Here is an 18,947-nt window from a genome sequence, read left to right as displayed (position 1 = left end):
TCGCTTGATACCAGGCCACTCAGTACAAACACCACCCTACCGGCCCCGCTGGGCTTCAGTCTCCCCCTGAGCAGAGGCCCCTTCCCCCAGAGGGGCACGGCTCTCCCCCCCCCCGCCCCCCCGCCAAGGTCAGAGCTCACAGCTCCTTCCCACCTCTTGCTGCCTGGGCCTGCCGAGCTGAAGACAAACCACAGACTCAGTGGAAGAAGAGGGACGGTTTATTCTCAAGCGGCTAAGGGCTTACAAACAAGGGCATTTCGTTTTTTAAAAAGGGTGTGGGGGGGAATACTGGCGACCAGAGAAGGAGGGGTCGAGGGCCGGCAGCCCGGGCCAGGCCACCCCAGGCCCCTGCCTGCCCGCTCCGCCCTCTGCCTGGTCAAGAAGGATGGCTGGTGACTGGCGACGGAAGGAGGACAGGAAAGAGGCAGAGGGAAGAAGAGGTTCCCCCAGAACCCCCACTTCGCGCGGAAGGGGGGCAGGGACGGGCAGACACACTCACAAAACAGAAAATAGTTAAATAAAAATAAATCCAGGTGGCTGGCCCAGGGCCTCCGCTGGCCCTGGGCCCAGCCACGGAACCTTCCAGCTACCCACAAAGGCCTCCCCCGCTCCTTGGCTGGGCCAGGTGAGGGAGGGTGGGGGACCAGACCTGTGGGCCCCCCACCCTGCCCCCATCCCCTCACAAAGGGGACGGGGCAAGAGAAGGCGGCTGTCCCCCTCCGGGGCAGGGGGCAGAGAGCAGAGAACTCTGTACTTTTGAACATGCGGCGTTTCGGAGTTAAGGAGCGGGAGTGAGAGTGGACAGGACAGACGGGATACAGTGACGCCTCGGCCCAGACGGCGTCCGTGGCCGGCCAAGCTCCTCACCTTTGCTGTTGGTTGGTTTTGTGGTTCTGTGGGTTTCTGTTTGTGTTTTTTGTTTTGTTTTGCTGTCCACTTGATTTGCATGCATCACCAACAAAAAGGAAACACACCCCCTTCCCACTGGGGCTGCTGCAGAGGGCGCAGGGCGCACTGGCCAGCTCTGGGGGAGTCCAGGGGTGCTCAGGGGCACTCCAAGGGCGTCCCTGCCTGCACACGCCCAGCCCTCAGCCAGCCCCACCTCTGTCCTGTCTCACGTCCTCGAACCCCCACACCCGCCCCCTGTACCCTCTCTCCTGCCTCCCCGGGGCCCCAGGGCCCCCGGGCCTCCGCTCCTGCCACTGAGCCCCTCTACCACGTCCCTGCCGCAGCAGCGTCCGCTGCCCTCACTGGGCCCTGCGCCCGCCTTCCCTGAAGGCCACCCTGTGTGGCCGCCGCCCCTTGGGCTCCCTCCACGCCCCCTGAGGTCCTCAACTCACCCCACCCCAGCTGTGGCCAGTCTCCAGCCGCAAGGGCTGGCCCCAAGGGAAGAGGAGCCCCCCAGAGCCCACCTTTGGGGCTCGCCAACCCCCCAACCCCTGCCCCAGACGCCTATACCCACAGGCGGTTGGGGGCTCCACCACAAGCAGCTAAACATGACTTTGGTAAAAGTTTCTGAAGGTACCGACAAACCCCATGAGAACAAGCTCTTTGCCCCCCCCACCCCAAACACCCCACCAAGTACAATAAAATACAATAAACTCCAAAAAGGACCCCCTGAGATCAAAGAGAGAGAGAGAGAGAGAAAGAGACCAGCCCAGGCCCAGCTGCAGTCGTAAGGCCCAGCCTGCCTTCCTGGGGCGAGGGCACCAGCTGACTGATTCGCCACTGCCGGAGACCTAAGTGGACCCAGGAGTCCCGCTGGGGGGCGTGGGCAGAGCCCAGGTGTGGGCAGGAGAGAGGCAGAGGCAGGGAGGGAGACGGGGAAAGCCAGAGAGGTAGAAGGGAGGAGAGAGGGAGGCGGCGGCAGGGAGCATGTCTGCGGAGGGAGGCAGCGGCGGAGGGGCAGGCACACGGCAGGGGGGTGGGAGGGAGGGGCGAATGCGCGGGGAGGGGCGGGACGGGCGGCTCTCTCCCGGGCCCTGGGGGCCGCCCCAGCCCAGAGGTTACGACTGAATAAATAGCGAGTCTGCGCGTGGCCTGCTGTCTTCCGTTCACAGTGTCTGTCAGGGGGACGCGCACGGCCGGCTGACCCGGGGAGGCCGGCTGACCCCGGGGACGGGAGGGGCTGGGGCCTGGCGAGCCCATCTGTCCACGGCTGGTGGGCAGGGGGTCGGGGCTGGGTCGGCGCCCCCCCTACTTTCTGTCCTCGGCCCTCAGCAGCTGTCCAGGTCCCAGGTCTCCCCTGGCGGGCAGCTGGGTGGCCAGATGGGGAAGGGGGGGCCTGTGGCCATGCCCCTGGCCCCCAGTGGGGCTGGCCGCCACCACGTGGCTACCTGAAGAAGGGCAGGTGGTGCTGGCTCAGGACTCCACTCGTCCTCGGTGACTCGGTCTTCGCCATGACGTCCTTGAACCAGGACGCGACGTCCACCTCCAGCATCTCGTAGTGCTTGATGAAGCTGTGTTCCTGCGGGGCCGAGGGGCGGGGCTGAGGACGGGGGGAGGAGCCCAGCGGCAGCTCCGCCCCTGGGGGAGGGGGGTCCGGAGGAGAGGGAGGGGTGGGGAGGGGCCCCAGGTACTCACAAGTAGCTTATTATACTTTGGTCTCTTCCTGTGATCCTTAGTAAGGCTGGAAGAGGAGGAGCAGGAAAGAGGAGTAAGAGCCGGGGAAGGAGGGGCAGCCGGGCGCTCGGTCTCGGTGTCCCGGCTTGGAGGGGGTGGGCACCCGTGACCTGGGGCTGCTTGCTGAAGCCTGAGGCCCCGGAGCCCTACACTTAGGAATCCGGCCTGCGACGGAAGCCCAACCTGGACTGTGAAGGGCTTGTGGGACAGGTGAGTGGGGCTCCCGTGGGACGAGCAAATGCAGCCCCTGTGCAGGCAGAATTCGGCTCGCAGGGGCTGGACACACAGCCCCCCAACCCCACCCCGCGAAGGGCCAGCTTCTACCCGCACCCCTGCTGGGAGGGCCTGCCTTCTGGTGTGGGTGGGGGGCTGCTCCGTGGTCGTCCCCCCAGCCCCAACATCCCTAGCTGGCGACTCTAAGCACCTGCGTCCTTGACCCCTCGCCCCACCTCCCCGGGGGGGCGGGGGCGGGGAGGCAGGGGCCCCTCACCAGTCTTTGACAAAGGACTGGAAGTCCCCTGAGAAGCCCATGTGCCCGGGCAAGAGCGGGGGCTCTTCCTGGAGGACTTTGGTAAGGACCTCAAAGTCTGTCTTGCAGTTCTTGTAGGGAAACTGTCCCGTCGCTAGCTCCACCTAGAAGAGACGGCGGGGCCGGTGGGGCTGAGGACGGGTTCCTCCTCTCCCTTCCCGCCTCCCTCTGCATCCTCAAACGGCGGGGGCCCCCCACTCACCAAGGATATGCCCAGGCTCCATACGTCGGCCCGGATGTCATAGTCCGGCTTGGTGGGGTCCGGAGGGTCTATGCGCTCCGGCTGCCGGGGAGCAGAAGGGGAGGATGTACCCCCGGGTCCGGTGTGTCACCTGGATCCCCCAGGCCCACCCACCCAAGCGCTGCGCGTCGGGGGCCCCACTCACCGCCATGTACGCGGCACAGCCGGCGCTGCGCGTCTTGGCCTTGGAATCGACCAGGCGTCCGCTGATGCCAAAGTCACAGAGCTTGATCTGGCCCCGCTCGTCCAGCAGGATGTTTGAGGGCTTGACGTCTCGGTGGATCACGCCGTGCTTCTCCTTCAGGTAGTACAGCGCCTTCACGATCTGCAGCGGGGACAGCGGGACAGCACGGGTGACGGGAGGACGCCGGTGACAGGAGGACAGAGCAGGTGGGTGGGTGGGGGAATGGTGGCGGAAGCACCCGGCCAGCCGCACCCCTGCCCGGTCCACTTACCGCCACCGTCATCTTGCCCAGGATCCGCTCGGGGATGGGGCCCTGCACCCGCTTCTTGAGCTTCTCCGCACACGTGCCCATGAGCTCCATGGCGATGAAGACGTCCGTCTGCAGGCGCAGCACAGGGAGGCTTGGGGGCGGCTGCACCCCCCAACTCCCGCCCACCCCACGTGGACTCCGCCCAGGAAGGAGGAGACCAGCAGAGCCCCGGGGGACAGGGGAGCATCCGCGGCCGCCTGCCAGCGCTCACGTTGGTGATGAACGTGCCGAAGCACTGCACGATGTAGGGGCAGTCGTGGCTCTTGAGCACCACGTCCAGGTCCATGAGGATCCGCTTGTTCTCCTCCTTGTTCCCCGAGCGCCGCATTTGCTGCACGAGGACCAGGGGAGCCTCAGCCCGCAAGTGGGGAGGAGTGGGGGTCGGTTCTCCGGACGGGGCTCACGTGGGGTGGGGCTCACCTTGACGGCGATGACGTGGCCCGTCTTCCGGAAGCGCATCTTCCACACCTGGCCGCAAGTGCCGCTGCCCATCTCCCCCAGGTTCTCCAGATCGTTGATCTCGGCCTGGTAGCGCTGGCCAGGACAGCCAGAGCTGGAGGATGGGCCGGGCCTCGGCACCGCCCCCACCCCAAGACCTAGCCCCGTGGTGTGCCTGCCCACCCCCCAGGGGGCCAGGGCCAGGGTGGTACCTGGCCCCCGATGGTCAGGTAGCCGGTCTGCTTCATGATCTCCTGTAGCTTCTGGTCAATCTCAATGCTGGGAGACACGACGGAGGTCTTAGTGGGGGACGGTCCCAACCAAACCGAGGCCACCCCGGTTCCTGACCCACAGGGGTTCCCACAGATTTAACCACCCTCCTCCCTAGGACAGGTGAAGTGGCCCTCCCCACATCCTCTCCTGACCCCCTCCCCGCACTGGCCAGCCGCCCCCGTTCCAACAGCTCACCTCTCCATGCTGCGGGGCATGAACAAGGTTGATGGAAGCCCCAGCATGTTGCGGGGCCGGGCAGGGGGTGTGGGGTGCTGTGGGGAGCTCTCGGAGCACGGTGAGCGGCTGCCCCCATCATTGGCCAGCGGGAGCTGGAGGGCTGGGTGGGGGGTGAGAACCAGGAGTGAGAGGGGGTTAGCCACCACCTGGCACTCTGGGGCCTTGGGACTCTGGTCTCCCCCTTCCTGGCATCAGGTAGGCCAGCACAGACCCCCCACCCCCCACCCCACTGGGCTGGAGGAGCTAGGGTCTCCCTGACCACTCTCAGAGTGCCTTCTCCCGCCCCCCTGACCTGGAAGAAGATGGCGTGGGCTGGCAGGGAGGGGTGGTTTCCAGAGGCTAAGGGGTTGTCCCCAAGTCTGTGCTGACACGGGATCGCGGCCCAGGGACTGATGACATCCTTCAGCCAGGCGGCCCGCCCGATATGCCCCTTTCCTCCCCACCTCTGCCCAGGAAGCTGGCCCAGGGCCACAGCGCCCACACTCCGGACCATGCGAGGAGGGAATGCCCGCTAGGATCAGCCTGGGTTCTGGCCCTGACGGCAGCACTGAACTCGGCTGCCCATTAAGAATCAGGCAAGACCATCCCAGGGAGCCAGTGGGCGAGGGCCCCATGCTTCCTTCCGGCTGCCTGGCCCCACGTTCTGTTCCAGGGTCAGGGAGGGCCACCCTCTAGCCAGTAGGCTCATCTCTGAGCCTCCCAGTTTGGCCTGCAAAGCTGGGGCCAATGGATGGGGGCAGGACCCCAGGCTGGACCTGTGTCCTTGGGGTGAGGGGATTCTGGTGGCACAGCCCCCGCCAAGGGCCGGCGGGCTGGGGCTGGGGGTGGGGAATGGGCCAGCGGGGGGTCTTCTCAGCAGCCTGCATGCGGACAGCTTGGGCATGCTCCACGCAGGCGGGCAGGCAGCGGGCAGGCAGCGGGCACCCCAGGATGGGCAGGCGGCATTCGGGGATCAGGAGGGCAGGAGACAGACAGACAGATGGGAGCCAAGACTCGGGGCCCAGCTGCCCAGAGGAGGCACTGCAGAGATAGGCCAGACAGGGGCCCGGGACAGGACAGTAGGTTCCCAGAGGGGCTGGGATCCTCCCTGGACGGGCTGCCAGGAGGGTGGGAGCAGAGACCCGTGTGGCCCCTGGAGAAGACAGATGATCCTCCACTGAACCCTCGTAGCCCAGATGCTCTAAAAGGGGGTCCCTAACCGTGGAGGGCACTGGCTGCAAGTGTCTCTAAGTGGGGCCAAAAGAGAACCGTCCTATGGAGAACGGCCGGGAGGCCTGGGGCCACCGTCCCACGACCCTCAGTTGATGCCCCCTTCTCTGCCTACACCTCCTGCCGCGGTCCACGCTCTCCTCCCACAGTTCTGCAAGCGCCTTGTGACGCGGGCCCATGGACAGTGACCCGGGGACACAGACGAATACGTTTGAATTGCTGCCGTCTCGGTACTTTCTCCGCCCCGTTACCCCGGGCCCAGACCACGTCCAGAGTGAGGGAGCAGGTCCGTGATCCTAGCCTGCAGCCGCAGAAGGGACACAGGTCTTGGTGGGGTCTGCTCAGAGCAAAAGAAGAGCTCTGGGGACCCCAGGGAGCCTCCTGTGCTCCCTCCCTGTCGCTCTAGGCCCTGGCTTTGTCACGTCCCTGCTGCACTCCTCTGTCATGGCCGGAGTCCTGATCCCTCTGTCTCTGGCTCAGCAACCTCAGGGGCACCTGAGGGGCCCCCGTGCTCCCCTGTGCCTGGACTCTCTGGCGACACTGCCAGGCTCTCGCCCCCTGAGAGATATCTGGGCCCCTTTTCTGCCCTGCATGGTCATCTCCTCTCTGGGGTGAGAACCACACCCCGACCCTCTGCACGCTTCTGGGGGTGGGGGGGAGACACTGCCAGTGGCCCTACAACTGAAACACGGTGGGGACCTGAGGGGGGCTAAGGTGGGCGAAGGGAGGAGGTACACAAAGGCTCTGAGAATGGAGGTTACAGAGGTGGTGAGAGGCCACGTGGCAGGTCAGGAGGGCACAGTGAGAGCGAGAGGCTGAATAAGAGAAAGAGAGAGAGAATAAGAAAGCGCATGGGAACACAGGACCAACAGGAGCCACAGACATACCGGGCTGTCAGTCCAACATACATGCACGCACACACACACACACACGGGATGGCACAACCAGCCCCCACGCACACACATACAGACAATATGCCGAGAGCCCTGAACAGAACCAGCCCCACGCTGTCTTAACACACACACACACACACACACACACCATCTAGTTCCACCTACACAAGGGCCAACAGGGCCAGACCCCCCAGATGTGTGTCTGTCTCTCCAGCTCTCTCTCTCTCTCTCTCTCACACACACACACACACACACACACACCCTGCACACACCTGCTCCGCACCCACAAGCAACCGCACTCAGGACCCTGCCGGCTGCTTCCTCTACCTTCGTTCACGGGCTCCCTGCCTCCCACGAGCCTGGGCTCGTATCCCAGCTTCTCCAGAGGCCTCCCTGACCAACCACCCCCTGCAGACCTGGCCTTTTCTACAAGGCATCGCTGCTTTCTCCGCTTCTTCCACACTGGGAAAGTGCTCACTGTCCGTGACTGTCAGCCACGCGACAAGGGGCCCTTGGTCCATTCCGTCCGCCGCTGTGTCCCCAGAGTGGAGCGACATGTGTTTGCTGTGTTGTTGAAACAAATCAACAGGAACAGCCCGACGGCCTGACTCAACCTTCTCTTTCTCCCTTACACACGCATGCACACACGTGACCTCTCACAGGCGGCGGACTCCCGGTGGGTAAAGGAGCTCACTTCCTCTTCCAGGAGTCCAAAACTGAGCCCACCAGGAAGGGAGGAGTGGAAGGTGAGTGCACAGAGAAGAGGCCAAGTGGGCCGAACACTGTTGATCACTGATGGTGTGCAAGGAGAGAAAGTAAGAGTGACAGGAGCACGCGCACACACAGCATGGGGGGTAGGGGAGGGTATTCTGCGGCGGGGGCAGCGGTTAGGTCAATGGTGCAGACGTCCAAGCGACGATGATAAAAAGGCTGGTACCTGCTCGTTGGGACGGGGCAGGAGCAGGGCTTAGAGTGATCACAATAACTGGATGGGGAAAAGGAAGAAAAAAAAAAAAAAACAACACCACGATAAATCACAACAGAAACAACTGATTTGTTCAAAAGAAAAGAAATCAAATCATAATGAGGAAGAGGGGGGAGGCGCGAGGCTCCAAACTGCAGAGACGGGTAGAAACCGACAGAAATGGCAGGACCGGGAGGATGGATGGAGCTGACACAGACACACATGCCTGGAGGGGGCTCCTCAGGGACCTGCCCGCCATGGGCCTCACCGTGCCTCACTGTGCACCTGGGACAGCCACCCCATAAGGGACCCCTGGCCCCATACCCAGCCCTGTCTCGACCGTGCTGGGGCTAGCGGAGGCAGCACTGCAGAGCCCAGTAGGGAACCTCCAGTCCTGGGAGGGCTTTCTGCCCCAGGGAGGAGCCCACACGACTACCCCAAGTCAGAAGAGGGAAGGACAAGGAAAGGACCGCACACAGGGGTCGGGGATGGTCGGGCTGGGTGAGCAGAGAATGACTGCAATGCCCTGACTGGCGGGGGAGGGGTGCCCCCTCCTACCCGGAGGACCCCTTAGGAGCTACATAAGCTACAAGGATCATATCAGGAGAAGCACCAAAGAGGCCAATTTGCCAGCTCGAGAGACACAAAGTGTGTGGTGGGGTACCATTCGTCAGGTGTGTGGGGAGGGTGAAGATCTGATGCGCTCTAGCTGGGGGATTTAGGGGGGGGGGCGTCCTGTGGGACCTAACAAAGAAAGCAGACTGGCTGGGGTAATCCCAGGCCAGGTGCATCCCAGGCCAGGTGTTGGGGGAAGGAGCAGCAGCTTTTGAATTCAGATGGTAAGACACCAGGGAGGTGGTCACAGAGAGAGCGGGATCGGAGACAAGCGGTACGTGGTCTGGGAGGCCGAGTTATCACACACTCGCCTCGGGTATCCTTAGGCTAGGTGAGTGTGGGTGTGCAGGGAAGAGGGAGTCCCTGGAGTCCAGGTGATGAAACGTTGCCAGGCTGGGGGTTGGGTGTGTAATTTTGGAGAAGCTAGAACAGTCCCCAAGACAGCGGCAATGAAACCAGTCAGAAGAGTCTGAGGGTGCCTGGTGTATGCGGGTAGGGTATGCACGGGACAGGGCCTGCTAGGCCCAATGACAAGGGCCCAGCCTGGGAAAAAGGGATTCCCAGGCACAGCCACCGGGAAGGAGTTCGCAGGAATAGGGAGTTATATGGGGTCCTATGACCTCAGGGGTCACCCGGGCCGGGTGTGCCTGTGTGTGGGTGTGAGTGGATCGTCCACGGAACCATATGACAAGGACCCAGGTGCAGAAGAGGAAAAGGGGCTTCCTGCCGGGCACTGAGATGGCAGCAGCGAAATCATCTGGTCGGCAGAGGTGTCCGCGTTTGCCGGGAATCTGCATGTGGTCACGGTCGCGTGGATTAGGGGGAGCCGCGGCTCCGGGTAGGTGACGGGGACACAGGCTCCGAGAATCACGGTGAGGGGGCGGGTCATCAGGTGGTGGGGGGCCTTGCCCCGGGGCCGGGTAACTGGGCTCGTAGTCCCCGTAAGGGGAAACCCCTACGTTGGGGGAGGACTGCCCGGGAGCCCGCGGCCCCACGCCCCCCGGGTCACCGTGACCCTCTCCCTGCGAACAGACAGCAGGGGGTATGGGGCGGAGAGGAGGAGGAGCAAGAGCGCCCCGGAAGCGGGGGCGGGGCCTGACGACGGGGGCGGGGCTTATCGCGGCGCGCGCCCCGCCCCGCCCGCCCCCTCCCCCACGCCGCCGTGCTTACTGGGCCTGGGCCGCTGGGGGCTGATATCCAGGTTGAGGTCGATCCTCCGCCGGGCCTCGCGGTTCTCCTGCTTCAGCTTTGCTTCCAGGCGGGACAGCTTCTGCTCCAGGGAGGACGCCGCCATCTTCCCCGCCGCCGCCGCGCACCGCCCGGCCGCCCGTCAGTCCGGCAGACAAACACCGCACTGCGCCTGCGTCCGGATGACCCCGCCGAGCCGCCGTCTCTCCCTGCATGGCGCATGCCCGCGGCGCGCGCTCGCCCATGCCTCGTACCTAACCTCTGAGCATGCGTGCTTCTTCCCAGCGGGAGAGCTGACGCCACCTAGAGCTCGCGTCTGGCAGCGTGCAACGCCTCTCACCGTGAAGCGCACGCGCTGATTCCGAGCGCACTCTCGGGAGGCGCTGTGTGGAAATCCATTCACACTGTTTTGCAGAGAAAGGCGGGGGCGGGGGGGGGTTCGGTGCGCCTGCGTACGGAGGGGTAGACGCGATCCCGCGCGTGGCCTTTTTTACGCATGCGCAAGCTTGGCCCGCTCTTTTGCCGCTGTTCCCGGGAGTAGCTTACTGCTGTGTGTCCTCCCCAGCGTTGTTTTCGCTCTTCCCCGCCCGGCCGGTTCTCTGGCACCCACGCTCCCTCACAACTGCCTTTCTCGTCTGGGACAGTGCTTCATTAGGATCCCTGTTAGGCTTAATTGCTGCCTTCTCACCATAATTAGGCGCCCGTGGGGAGCCCTTTCTATTTCAGCAAGCTCGGGGTTGGGCAAGGACTGGCGGGAGGGGCGGGGTAGGGCTCCGTCACTGTAGGGTCTCTAGGACCAGCGGCATGACCCCTGATCTCGAGGACACGGCCAGGGTCATGGCCAGAGTTCCAGGTCAGACCCAAATCGGGTATTTCAAGACTTTCCTTCTTCTTCCAGCCCCAGAATGTGAGCCCTGCTCCTGGGCAATGCAGAAAATGGGCCTTGGTGTTAATGCCCCTCAGCCTGTCTTCCCCGAGGCTTAGCTAGTGTGATGAGTGCCTCGGAAAATGTCCCCAGCTGGAATCCTGGTTTTCGGAAAGCAGTTTGCCTCTGCTCTCAGTTGCCAGGAAGAGGCTCACATTTTGGAGACACCTCGTGGTGTCCAGTTGCAGGAGGTCAGGGTCAGGCGGCCTGTCCCATATGCCCCACATACTCCTGGTCCAGCACAGGAACACTGGTGGGCGATGAAGCCTTGTGGGAACTTCTGTGGTGACAACTGACGAGTCAAACCGGTACAAGAGAGTGGGGTCTGGAGAACTAACAGATAATGTAGAGGAAAAGGGGTTCTCCAGAAAATAGGTAGGCAGAGGATGCCACGTCATTTCTCCTGGTAAATCAAGATCGCTCTGCCTCTGCTTCCAGGACAGAAAAACTCATACCCTCGATGCTGGCAGGTGAGTATCACTGCTTGCCTATAACCGACCGGTCTGGTGAAATGGAAGGCTTAGACAACAGAATGGATACCAGAGATCAGAAGTTTAGTTTTCATAATTCGTATTATTTATTGAGCATCCTCTGATAGATGCTCCCTCATACAGGGAGTATTTGAAAGACAAGTTCCTGCCTGTGCTCAGAAGAATGTAACCTCCATCGCAGGCGTTCTGAACCCTGGAGTCTGCCATCCTTCGGATGTCCATGAATGGCCCTCTGGGACGTCTGGGGGAATCTGCTGCCTGCCTGAAGTCGCTTGTGGAAATTTGCATGTATGTGTACCTGAGCATTTTCCTGGGAAAGGAGGTGCCCAGCTTTTGTCAGATGTTTACAAAAGTCTAGGACTTAAAAAGGGTTCAGAATCCCTGCACTGGACATCCAGATTCTGGAGGCCCACAATTCCCAACATACAGACCTAGGACCACCTTCATTAGAATTACCTGGGATGCTTACTGACAGTCAGGTTCCTGGTCTCCAGCCAGACCTGAGTCAGTCTTTCAGGGGTGGGGCCCAAGATGTTTTGTTTTGGGGATGTTGATTTTGATGCGTAGCCAAATGTGAGAACCATTTTTCTGAGTGCACGTGTACGTAGCAAACAACTTCTAAATAAGGGATTGGCATCAAAGCTGGGGGTGAGGGTCGCCGGTCTCCTGTGTCTGTGTCCCCTCCTTGGGAGAGGACCCCAGATAGAAGCTGTTTTTGGTCCAGGGCGGGGGGAGGGTTAAAATCCCATTGGGATGTGCCGCACCCCCTTATATGGCACTAATTGAGCTAGAATGTCCACGGGCGGGGCAGGCCAGCCAGCCAGCCAAAGACACAGGTGTGGTTTTAGCCTGAGAATCCAAGGACTGAGTTAATCCCTCTCTGACGTTCCACCCCAAATCCACGGCCTCCCGTCTCTTCTCAGACCAGCCCCAGGATCTTGCCTGGACCCCACGAGGCTGATGTGTCTGTTCCTCCTCTCTTGGCCTGGGCCGTCTTGGCCACCTCTCTTGAAGACAGCAGCAGAGACTCTGGCGTGGAAGCATCCAGAAGGCCTCTACCCCAACCTTCCCCACCTTCGCTTCATTCCTCCTCCAGTTTCTCCCGCACCTCTGCTGGCAGGCCCTCGTAAAGGGCATCCTCTACCACGAGCCCCACTTTCCTGAGCCCCACGCAGTTGCCAAGCTCTTCTGGCAGCACCTCCAAGCGGTTGCCCCTGAGCTCCAGGCGCCCGAGGGCTCTGAGGGCCCCCACCTGGGGCGAGAGCTGGCTCAGGTGGTTGTAGCCCAGGAGCAGCGTCCGCAGCTTGCGGCAGAAGAAGAGCTCGTCGGGCAGGGCCTCCAGGGCATTGTAGGACAGAGCGAGGTGCTGCAGGTTCTGGAGGAGGCCCAGCTCAGGGGGCAGGGAGCGCAGCCCATTGTGGGAGATGTCCAGCAGGCGGAGGCTGCAGCACATGCCCAGCTGGCTGGGCAGGGTCTCCAGCTTGTTGTGGCTGAGGTAGAGCTGCTCGAGCCCCCGGAGCTTCCGCACGTGCTCGGGGACATAGGCGATCTGGTTGTGCCACAGCCTGAGCGTGACCAGCTTGCGACAGTGCTGGAAGCTGAGGATCTCCTCGATGGACCGCAGGTGGTTGTCCTTGAGGTCCAGTTCCTGCAGCGCGCCCAGGCTGAAGATGGCGTGGGGGATGCGCTCCAGCCCGCAGGCCACCAGCTCCAGCTCCCGCAGCGCCGCCAGCTTCTTGAGGCTGTTAAGGGCCAGCAGGCGGGCCCCATCGTTGTGCAGGCTGAGCCGCTGCAGATGGCCGGCCACGTCCGTCACGCTGGCGGGCACCTTGCCGGCGTTGCTCCGCAGAGATAGCACCTTGAGCTGCTTTAGCTCCCGGAGGCTCTCAAGGGTCGCCGCCCGAGCCAGCTCCGGGGGGAAGAGCCCCTCGAGGTGCAGCTCCTCCAGGCCCCGCAGCCCAAACACCCACAGGGGCACCTCGCGGAGCTCCTCGCACTTGACGCGGATGACCTTGAGGCGGTCCCGCAGGAAGACCTGCAAGGAGAAGGGCAGCCTGGCCGGCGAGTGCAGCAGGCTGAGCTCCTGCAGGCCCACCAGCTGCGAGAGGCCCGGGGGGAACGTGACGTCACAGATGGCCTCCAGCCGCAGCGCCTCCAGCTCGCTGAGCTCGAAGACGGTGTCGGGCAGCCCCGGGAGCATGCAGAGGGCCAGCTCGAGCCGGCCGCGGGCGTTGCGCTGCAGCTTCTGCCGAAGCTTCTCGGGCGTCCACTCGTGGTTCAGGTTGAGTTGCTTCAGGCGGCTCTCGCTGACCTCGGAGAGGAAGACGGCGAAGCGCTTGGAGTAGAGCGAGTCATACTGGTCGATGAGGTGGAGCATGAAAGCGAAGTCATTCTTGACGTCCGGTATGTCCCCCATGCCGGTCTCCTCCCGCACCGAGCGGAAGGAGTACTCCTTGAGGGGCCGGTGGAAAAGCCAGTAGAGGGTGTAGAGACAGGTCAGCCCGTAGACGCACACGAAAGAGATGTAGCAGAACGCCAGCTTGGAGAAGAGGTGGGCCTTGGTGTGGTTGCAGCAGAAGCTGGCGTAGCCTGTCACCTCCGAGGTCTCGACCCTGCAGGCCACCAGGAAACTGATCTTCTCCACATAGACCAGGTTGTAGACCAGGATGGCGAAGAACTTGCAGACCTTGAGCACCGTCTGCCGGATGTACATGGTGTACAAGATGTCGCCTTCCTCCACGTGCACGCGGAACTTCTTGACCTTCTCAAACAACGCCTTGGCCTGTTCACCCTCCTTCTTGTCCAGCAGGGTGACGGCCGGTGGCTCCGTCACCACCTTCTCAGGCTCCATCAGCACCTTTTCCTTCTCACCCTCACTTGCCTTTCCTGGCCCCGCGGACGCCTCCACGGTCGCCGTCGCCCGTCCCGCAGCGGGGCCCTTGTGGTTGTCCCCAGAGACCTCGGACAGGGCCCGCGTGGTCCACGGCGAGTCGAAACACTTGCCCAGAATGGAGATGAAGTGCTCGATCTTGGAACTCGTGCCGGGGAACTTGAACCAGAAGCTGGTGCAGACCATGAAGATGAGTGTGTGGATGACGACCAGGTAGGGGAAGTACTTGGCGTACCAGTGGAGGGCGGTCTCGTAGCACAGCTGGTTGATGAAGCTGTACTGCTGGAGGTCCAAGTTGTTCTTGAGGCCGCTGACCTCCCGGAGGCCCCCCATCTGCTCGGAGACGCCCCGGGGCAGCAGCTGCTGGCATGGGGCTTCGGATAGATTCTCTCGGAGTTCGTGACTGGGCAGACAGATGATCTTGTCCTGTGTCACCTGGGAATGAGGCGAGGGAAGAGGATCAAGGAGCTGGGTCGGCTTGGATAGCTGGTGTGAGGGGGGCAGGTGGGCTGAAGGTGGGAGGAAGCCCCAGGCCCTGCTGACTGTCCTCAGCTGGCTGTGATTTTGGAAGAGTCGCTAAGCCTCTGAAAGCACCTCAGTCTTTGAAAAAAGGAGTTTGGTTGAATGCGATGCTTGGTCTCTCCCCCTCTTAGCCCTGGCAAAAGATCCTGAAGTCCTAACCCTTAATACCTGTGACTAGATCAGTCTTTGCAGAGCACACGTGATCAAGTTAAGGTGATGTCATTAAGGTGGGCCTTACGTCCTTTGGACAAAGACACATGCACAGGGAAGAGGAGCTACGGGCATCTATACACCAAGGGATGTCAGAGGCCACGGGAGAGCCGGGAAGGAGAGAGGCAGGGAACGCAGGCTCCCTCTGCCTCACAGCCACGGAAGGAAACAACCCTCGTCAACGCTTTGATGTCCCCCTTCCAGGCTCCAGAACGGTGGCACCCCCGCAGGAAGACTTCCGGAATCCCCAGGCCCCGCCCCGCCCCGGCAGAGCGCCTTACCTGCAGAGTGCAGCCGAAGACCCCGATCATGAGCATAGCCACCGTGAGGTACTCAGCCAGCACGTCCCACCAGGGCTTGAGCACCTTGAAGGCGGGCTGCTGCTCCGTGAACTGCTTGAACTCGGCCACCGGAATCATCTTTCCTGCGGGGGAGGGGCAGGCAGGGGTTGCAAAGACCCTCAAGAGGGGGGACCTGGTCGTGGGCCCCCAGCGAGCGGGACACCTGCCTCTGCTCCCAATTTGCCTTCTCGCCTGCCCCAGCCTGGCAGAGCGCACGAGCTGTGTGCCCCCTTCCCCTCTGCCCCAGACCTCACCTCCTTCCTGGAGCCGAGCTCCTACTGTTCTTCCCACTACTGCTCCCCGGCTTCCTCGCTCCCATCTGACGCTGCTGGCCCTTTCAGAGGTCAGGACCCGCAGTCCACAGGGCCGCAGTCCCCCAGCTGGCCCGTGTGGCGCTCTCCCAGAACGCAGCCGCCGCCCACCCTCGATGCAGAGCCCGAAGCGCTCGCTCTGCGGCTCTGACTCCAGACACCCAGCCCCAGCTCTCTCTGCCACTGGGCCAGAGCGCGTCTGAGGCAGGCTCAGAACTTCCGGGGTGTGGGCCCCCCACCCTCTTCAGGGGCGCTCCGGGCACCACCTCCAACCTCCAACCGGAAAAGCCGGCTGGAGCCTGGCTCTGGTTACAGGGCCCGAGGGGCAGGGAGTGGCAAAACCGAAGGCTGGTCAGTTAGGGGGAGGGAGCACTAGGACACCTGGGTTTCTACAGGGGTTGGTGCCCAGAATCAGAGGCAGAAAACAGAAGCCTGGGTAGGGGGTGCCAGGATGCCTGGAGGGCAGAGGATCAGGAAATGGAAAACACAGGGAGAAGCCAGAGTGACACCTACAGCCCGGACTGGGGCAGGGCGGCCGGCCCACTCTGTCTGTCCCTGGGTTTCATTTTAGACCAAGGTATCATTATTTCAGATACAGACGGCCAGGAGCAAGTCACATGGGGGCGTGGGCCCCAGGCTGGGACATCACCCTCCCAAGCAGGGAGGTGGGGGGGGAGCCTGCCTCCCACAGGGAGCCTCCCTGCCCAGCGCCCTGAGGCTGAACAGAAGGAAAGTGAGGCAGCAAGACCTGCACTGCTTCTCAGGGGCCTCCGAGGCTGGACCGCCCCTCCCAGCATCCGTGCTCCTCTACCCTGCCAGTTTTCCCATATGGGGTTCCCGGCGACTGGGCAAGGGAGGGAGGCATCCGGGCCATCAACGGGTCCCCCAGCCTCTCACCCATTTCCTAGGGGAGGGGAACCTGGCCTTGGCCCACACCTCAGTCAGTTACTCGACATTTCCCTCCGACCCTCCTTTTTGTTGGTCCCCAGGTCAGTGAGGCCTTGGGTTGGCTCCTGGGTGGGGATGGGGTGGAGGTGGGCAAGGATACAGGATGCGGGTTCTGCCCACCAGGCTGAGGGCGGGGCAGTCCACCACACCTTCTAATCCCATCAGAGGCCCTCACTTTGGGATGGCAGGGGCAGGGCCCCTTGACTCAGGCCCTGACTCACCCCAACCGGGCACGCAGACAGGGGGTGCTCAGACAGAACCGAGGCTCCCTCCCACAGTGCCCCATCCTTCACTCTCACTGTGACACCCGGTCCTAAAAGGAACACTGTGTGTATCAGTCCAGTCCCTGGGGAATCTTAAACACGTGGGGCTCATGCCCGGGGGGCCCCAATGTACACGGCAGCCATCCAAGGGGACACCTGGGGGCATTCTGGAGTGTGCGCCTGGATGTACACGCTGAGCTGAGGGGAGAGCCGGGAGCCAGCTGCTGGGGACCTGTCCCTGTGAGGGACCCCACTCCGCTGTTCAACCTAAGGAGAGCACTTCTGGGGGCTGTGGCAAAAATACATGGGCAGGGACCAACGTTCTGCCTGCGTCCATCTCGCCTGGCCAGGAGCTCTAGCGCCCACCATACCAGGACTGCAATCAAAGGCAACAAGGCAGAGACACCCAGGGTCCCCAGTGGAAGGTCCTGTGGCTCTCACGGAACAAGGTATACATACACAACACCATCGGAGGCAGACAGGGGGGTTATCATTATCTGTCTCCATGACTCAAACTGGATGGCCCGAACCTGCCATTAAGCTTCCACAGACACAAGATGGCCCCCCCACTTTGTCTGAGCTGGGCCCCAGGGCGGAGGGCTTGAGGGAAGGGGAGTCCGGAGGAAAACAGCCACTGGGCCACACGATCCTTATGGCCACCAGATGCTTCCAGGACCTCCTTTCATCCCAACTCTCGGAGGGAGGGTGTTGCAACCCTCATTTTCCAGACTCTCAAGGAGGGAAATAATCAGCTGGAGGTTTCACAGCTACCAGTGGTATTTAAGGCGTAACCCCCAAGTCTCATCTGCCTGGTAGCACCCCCCCCCACACCGCCTTGTACGCTTGTGGGTGAGAACCTCTGCTGAGATGCCACCGTGTCTTCTCCAGGAGACCCTCAGAGGGGAGCTCCGGCAGAGCAGATGGGCGGTCGGCAGCTGCTCGGATGGCCAGGCTGGAGGGTCCTGGTCCACCTAACCACCAGGCCCAGCCCGAGCTCCACCCATCCGTAACTCACCCCTGCTTCTGCTCTCTCAGGCCCTCCCCGGAGCTCCCAAGTGGCCTCCCAAAACAGGGCACTGGTGGGTGCTCCTGGTCCCGGCCCCCCCTCAACCCACAGCCCATGCTCATGGGCAGGGAAAACACAGTGATAGTTGTCAGCCCTGAAACAGGCTTTGGAACACACGGGTCCAATCTTTGACTTTTACACAAGAGAGAAACTGAGGGGGGGGGGGGATCTTAGTAGCAGATCTTGGGCCAGGCCCCGGCTTGGGGACTCCCAACCTAGTATGTTTCCAAGCCGCACTGCCAGGCAGGACTTGGGAGCGGAGGGAGTCTTGAGGTTTAAGAGTTCTGGATGGGACACCCTGGAGAGGATCCCAAGGGGTGAGGTTCTGGGGGCGCTGAGGGGTTCGCAGAGGTGAGTTGTCGCTGTCTCTTTCCCCCAGCAGGCAAGGAGAGGGGAACAGGATCAAGACCCCGGGGATTGGGGGGGGGTCCTCCATCCTGCTGACCTTCGTTCCGTCCTAGCCCAGACCCCCCACCCCCACCCCGCTCCCTGACAGGCGCCCTCGGGCTGCCGACGGCCGAGTCTCTCGCCGCCCCCACCCCCTCCCCAGTTCATTGTGCGTCCCAGCGGGCCGCGGGCTCGGGCGCCAGGGTCAGCGGCACCTGGGGCGGTCCCCATGCGGGCCAGACCCGCGCCCCGCCGCCCCGTCCCCGGGGACAGACAGCCATCTACTCACCGCTCCGGCTGGGACGCTGGGCCCAACTCCTGGGTCCCTGGGAGCCGAGCGGCCGGGACTCCCGCAGAGTTCCCGGGCCGGCCTGGGTGAGTCAGGGCGGGCGGGCGGGACAGGAGCCCGGGAGCCGCCCCGCCCGCCCGCCCCGAGGACGGCCCGGCCCCGCCTCCCTCTGGGCCCTCTCAGGTCGCCCCCAACTCCCGGCGCGGAGGGGTTGTGGGAGGAGGGCAGTCGTGCCCCCGCTCTCCCCGCGGTGGGTGAGGGGCGGGCCGGAGGAGCGGGGGTCTTAGACCTTTGGCTCAGGCTGCAGTCGGGGAAACGGAGGGGCCCGGAGGGACTGCGCTCCCAGAACCAGCCTCGGGGCTTCCTTCCAGGATCCAGGCTGCTTAGACCCTGTCTGGAACAGGTGACGAGCCTCCCCACCCCCGCCCCTCCCCCAGGTGTAGCCACCTTCAGGCATAGCCAAGGGACCAGTGAACAGAGTCTGGGGAACCAAGGGGGGTTTCCCTTTTCCTGCTCTGAGCACCAGGCGAAGGGAAGCTGAGCAGAGTGGGGGCGCTTCTTGGTCTGACCCTGCCCAGCCTTGAGTTCTGCTCTGGACTTC

The 18,947-nt window shown here is 62.9% G+C and overlaps 2 protein-coding genes across 4 annotated transcripts; both read right to left on the bottom strand.

Annotated features, from left to right (window-relative positions):
* Positions 1 to 200: 200 nt before the first annotated feature.
* MAP2K7 (mitogen-activated protein kinase kinase 7) lies at positions 201 to 9,924 on the bottom strand. 2 transcript variants are annotated; one of them, XM_082691898.1, is made up of 12 exons: positions 9,686 to 9,913; positions 7,874 to 7,921; positions 4,793 to 4,934; positions 4,537 to 4,603; positions 4,307 to 4,420; positions 4,098 to 4,217; positions 3,848 to 3,955; positions 3,538 to 3,717; positions 3,354 to 3,434; positions 3,113 to 3,255; positions 2,584 to 2,629; positions 201 to 2,467 (listed from the first exon to the last, which is right to left on the bottom strand). In XM_082691898.1, exons 1-12 carry the CDS (start codon positions 9,807 to 9,809, stop codon positions 2,333 to 2,335), a joined length of 1,308 nt encoding a protein of 435 aa, XP_082548024.1. In that variant the 5' UTR covers positions 9,810 to 9,913; the 3' UTR covers positions 201 to 2,332. The 2 variants fall into 2 exon arrangements, with proteins under 2 accessions (XP_082548024.1, XP_082548025.1); XM_082691899.1 differs by lacking the exon at positions 7,874 to 7,921 and having other exon boundaries at positions 9,686 to 9,924.
* Positions 9,925 to 11,181: 1,257 nt separating this feature from the next.
* LRRC8E (leucine rich repeat containing 8 VRAC subunit E) lies at positions 11,182 to 18,461 on the bottom strand. Of its 2 annotated transcripts, none has more exons than XM_082691860.1 (3): positions 18,347 to 18,461; positions 15,023 to 15,165; positions 11,182 to 14,444 (listed from the first exon to the last, which is right to left on the bottom strand). In XM_082691860.1, the coding sequence occupies exons 2-3, from the start codon at positions 15,158 to 15,160 to the stop codon at positions 12,201 to 12,203; spliced, it is 2,382 nt and encodes a 793-aa protein (XP_082547986.1). In that variant the 5' UTR covers positions 15,161 to 15,165; positions 18,347 to 18,461; the 3' UTR covers positions 11,182 to 12,200. The 2 variants fall into 2 exon arrangements, with proteins under 2 accessions (XP_082547986.1, XP_082547985.1); XM_082691859.1 differs by lacking the exon at positions 18,347 to 18,461 and adding an exon at positions 15,337 to 16,688.
* Positions 18,462 to 18,947: the final 486 nt, after the last annotated feature.

The sequence above is a fragment of the Mustela nivalis genome, assembly GCF_964662115.1.
Source record: "Mustela nivalis genome assembly, chromosome: 1".
In the NCBI taxonomy this organism is placed as follows: Eukaryota; Metazoa; Chordata; class Mammalia; order Carnivora; family Mustelidae; genus Mustela; species Mustela nivalis.
Note: the sequence above shows the minus strand (reverse complement) of the source record. Positions and strands in the feature narration are given on the sequence as shown.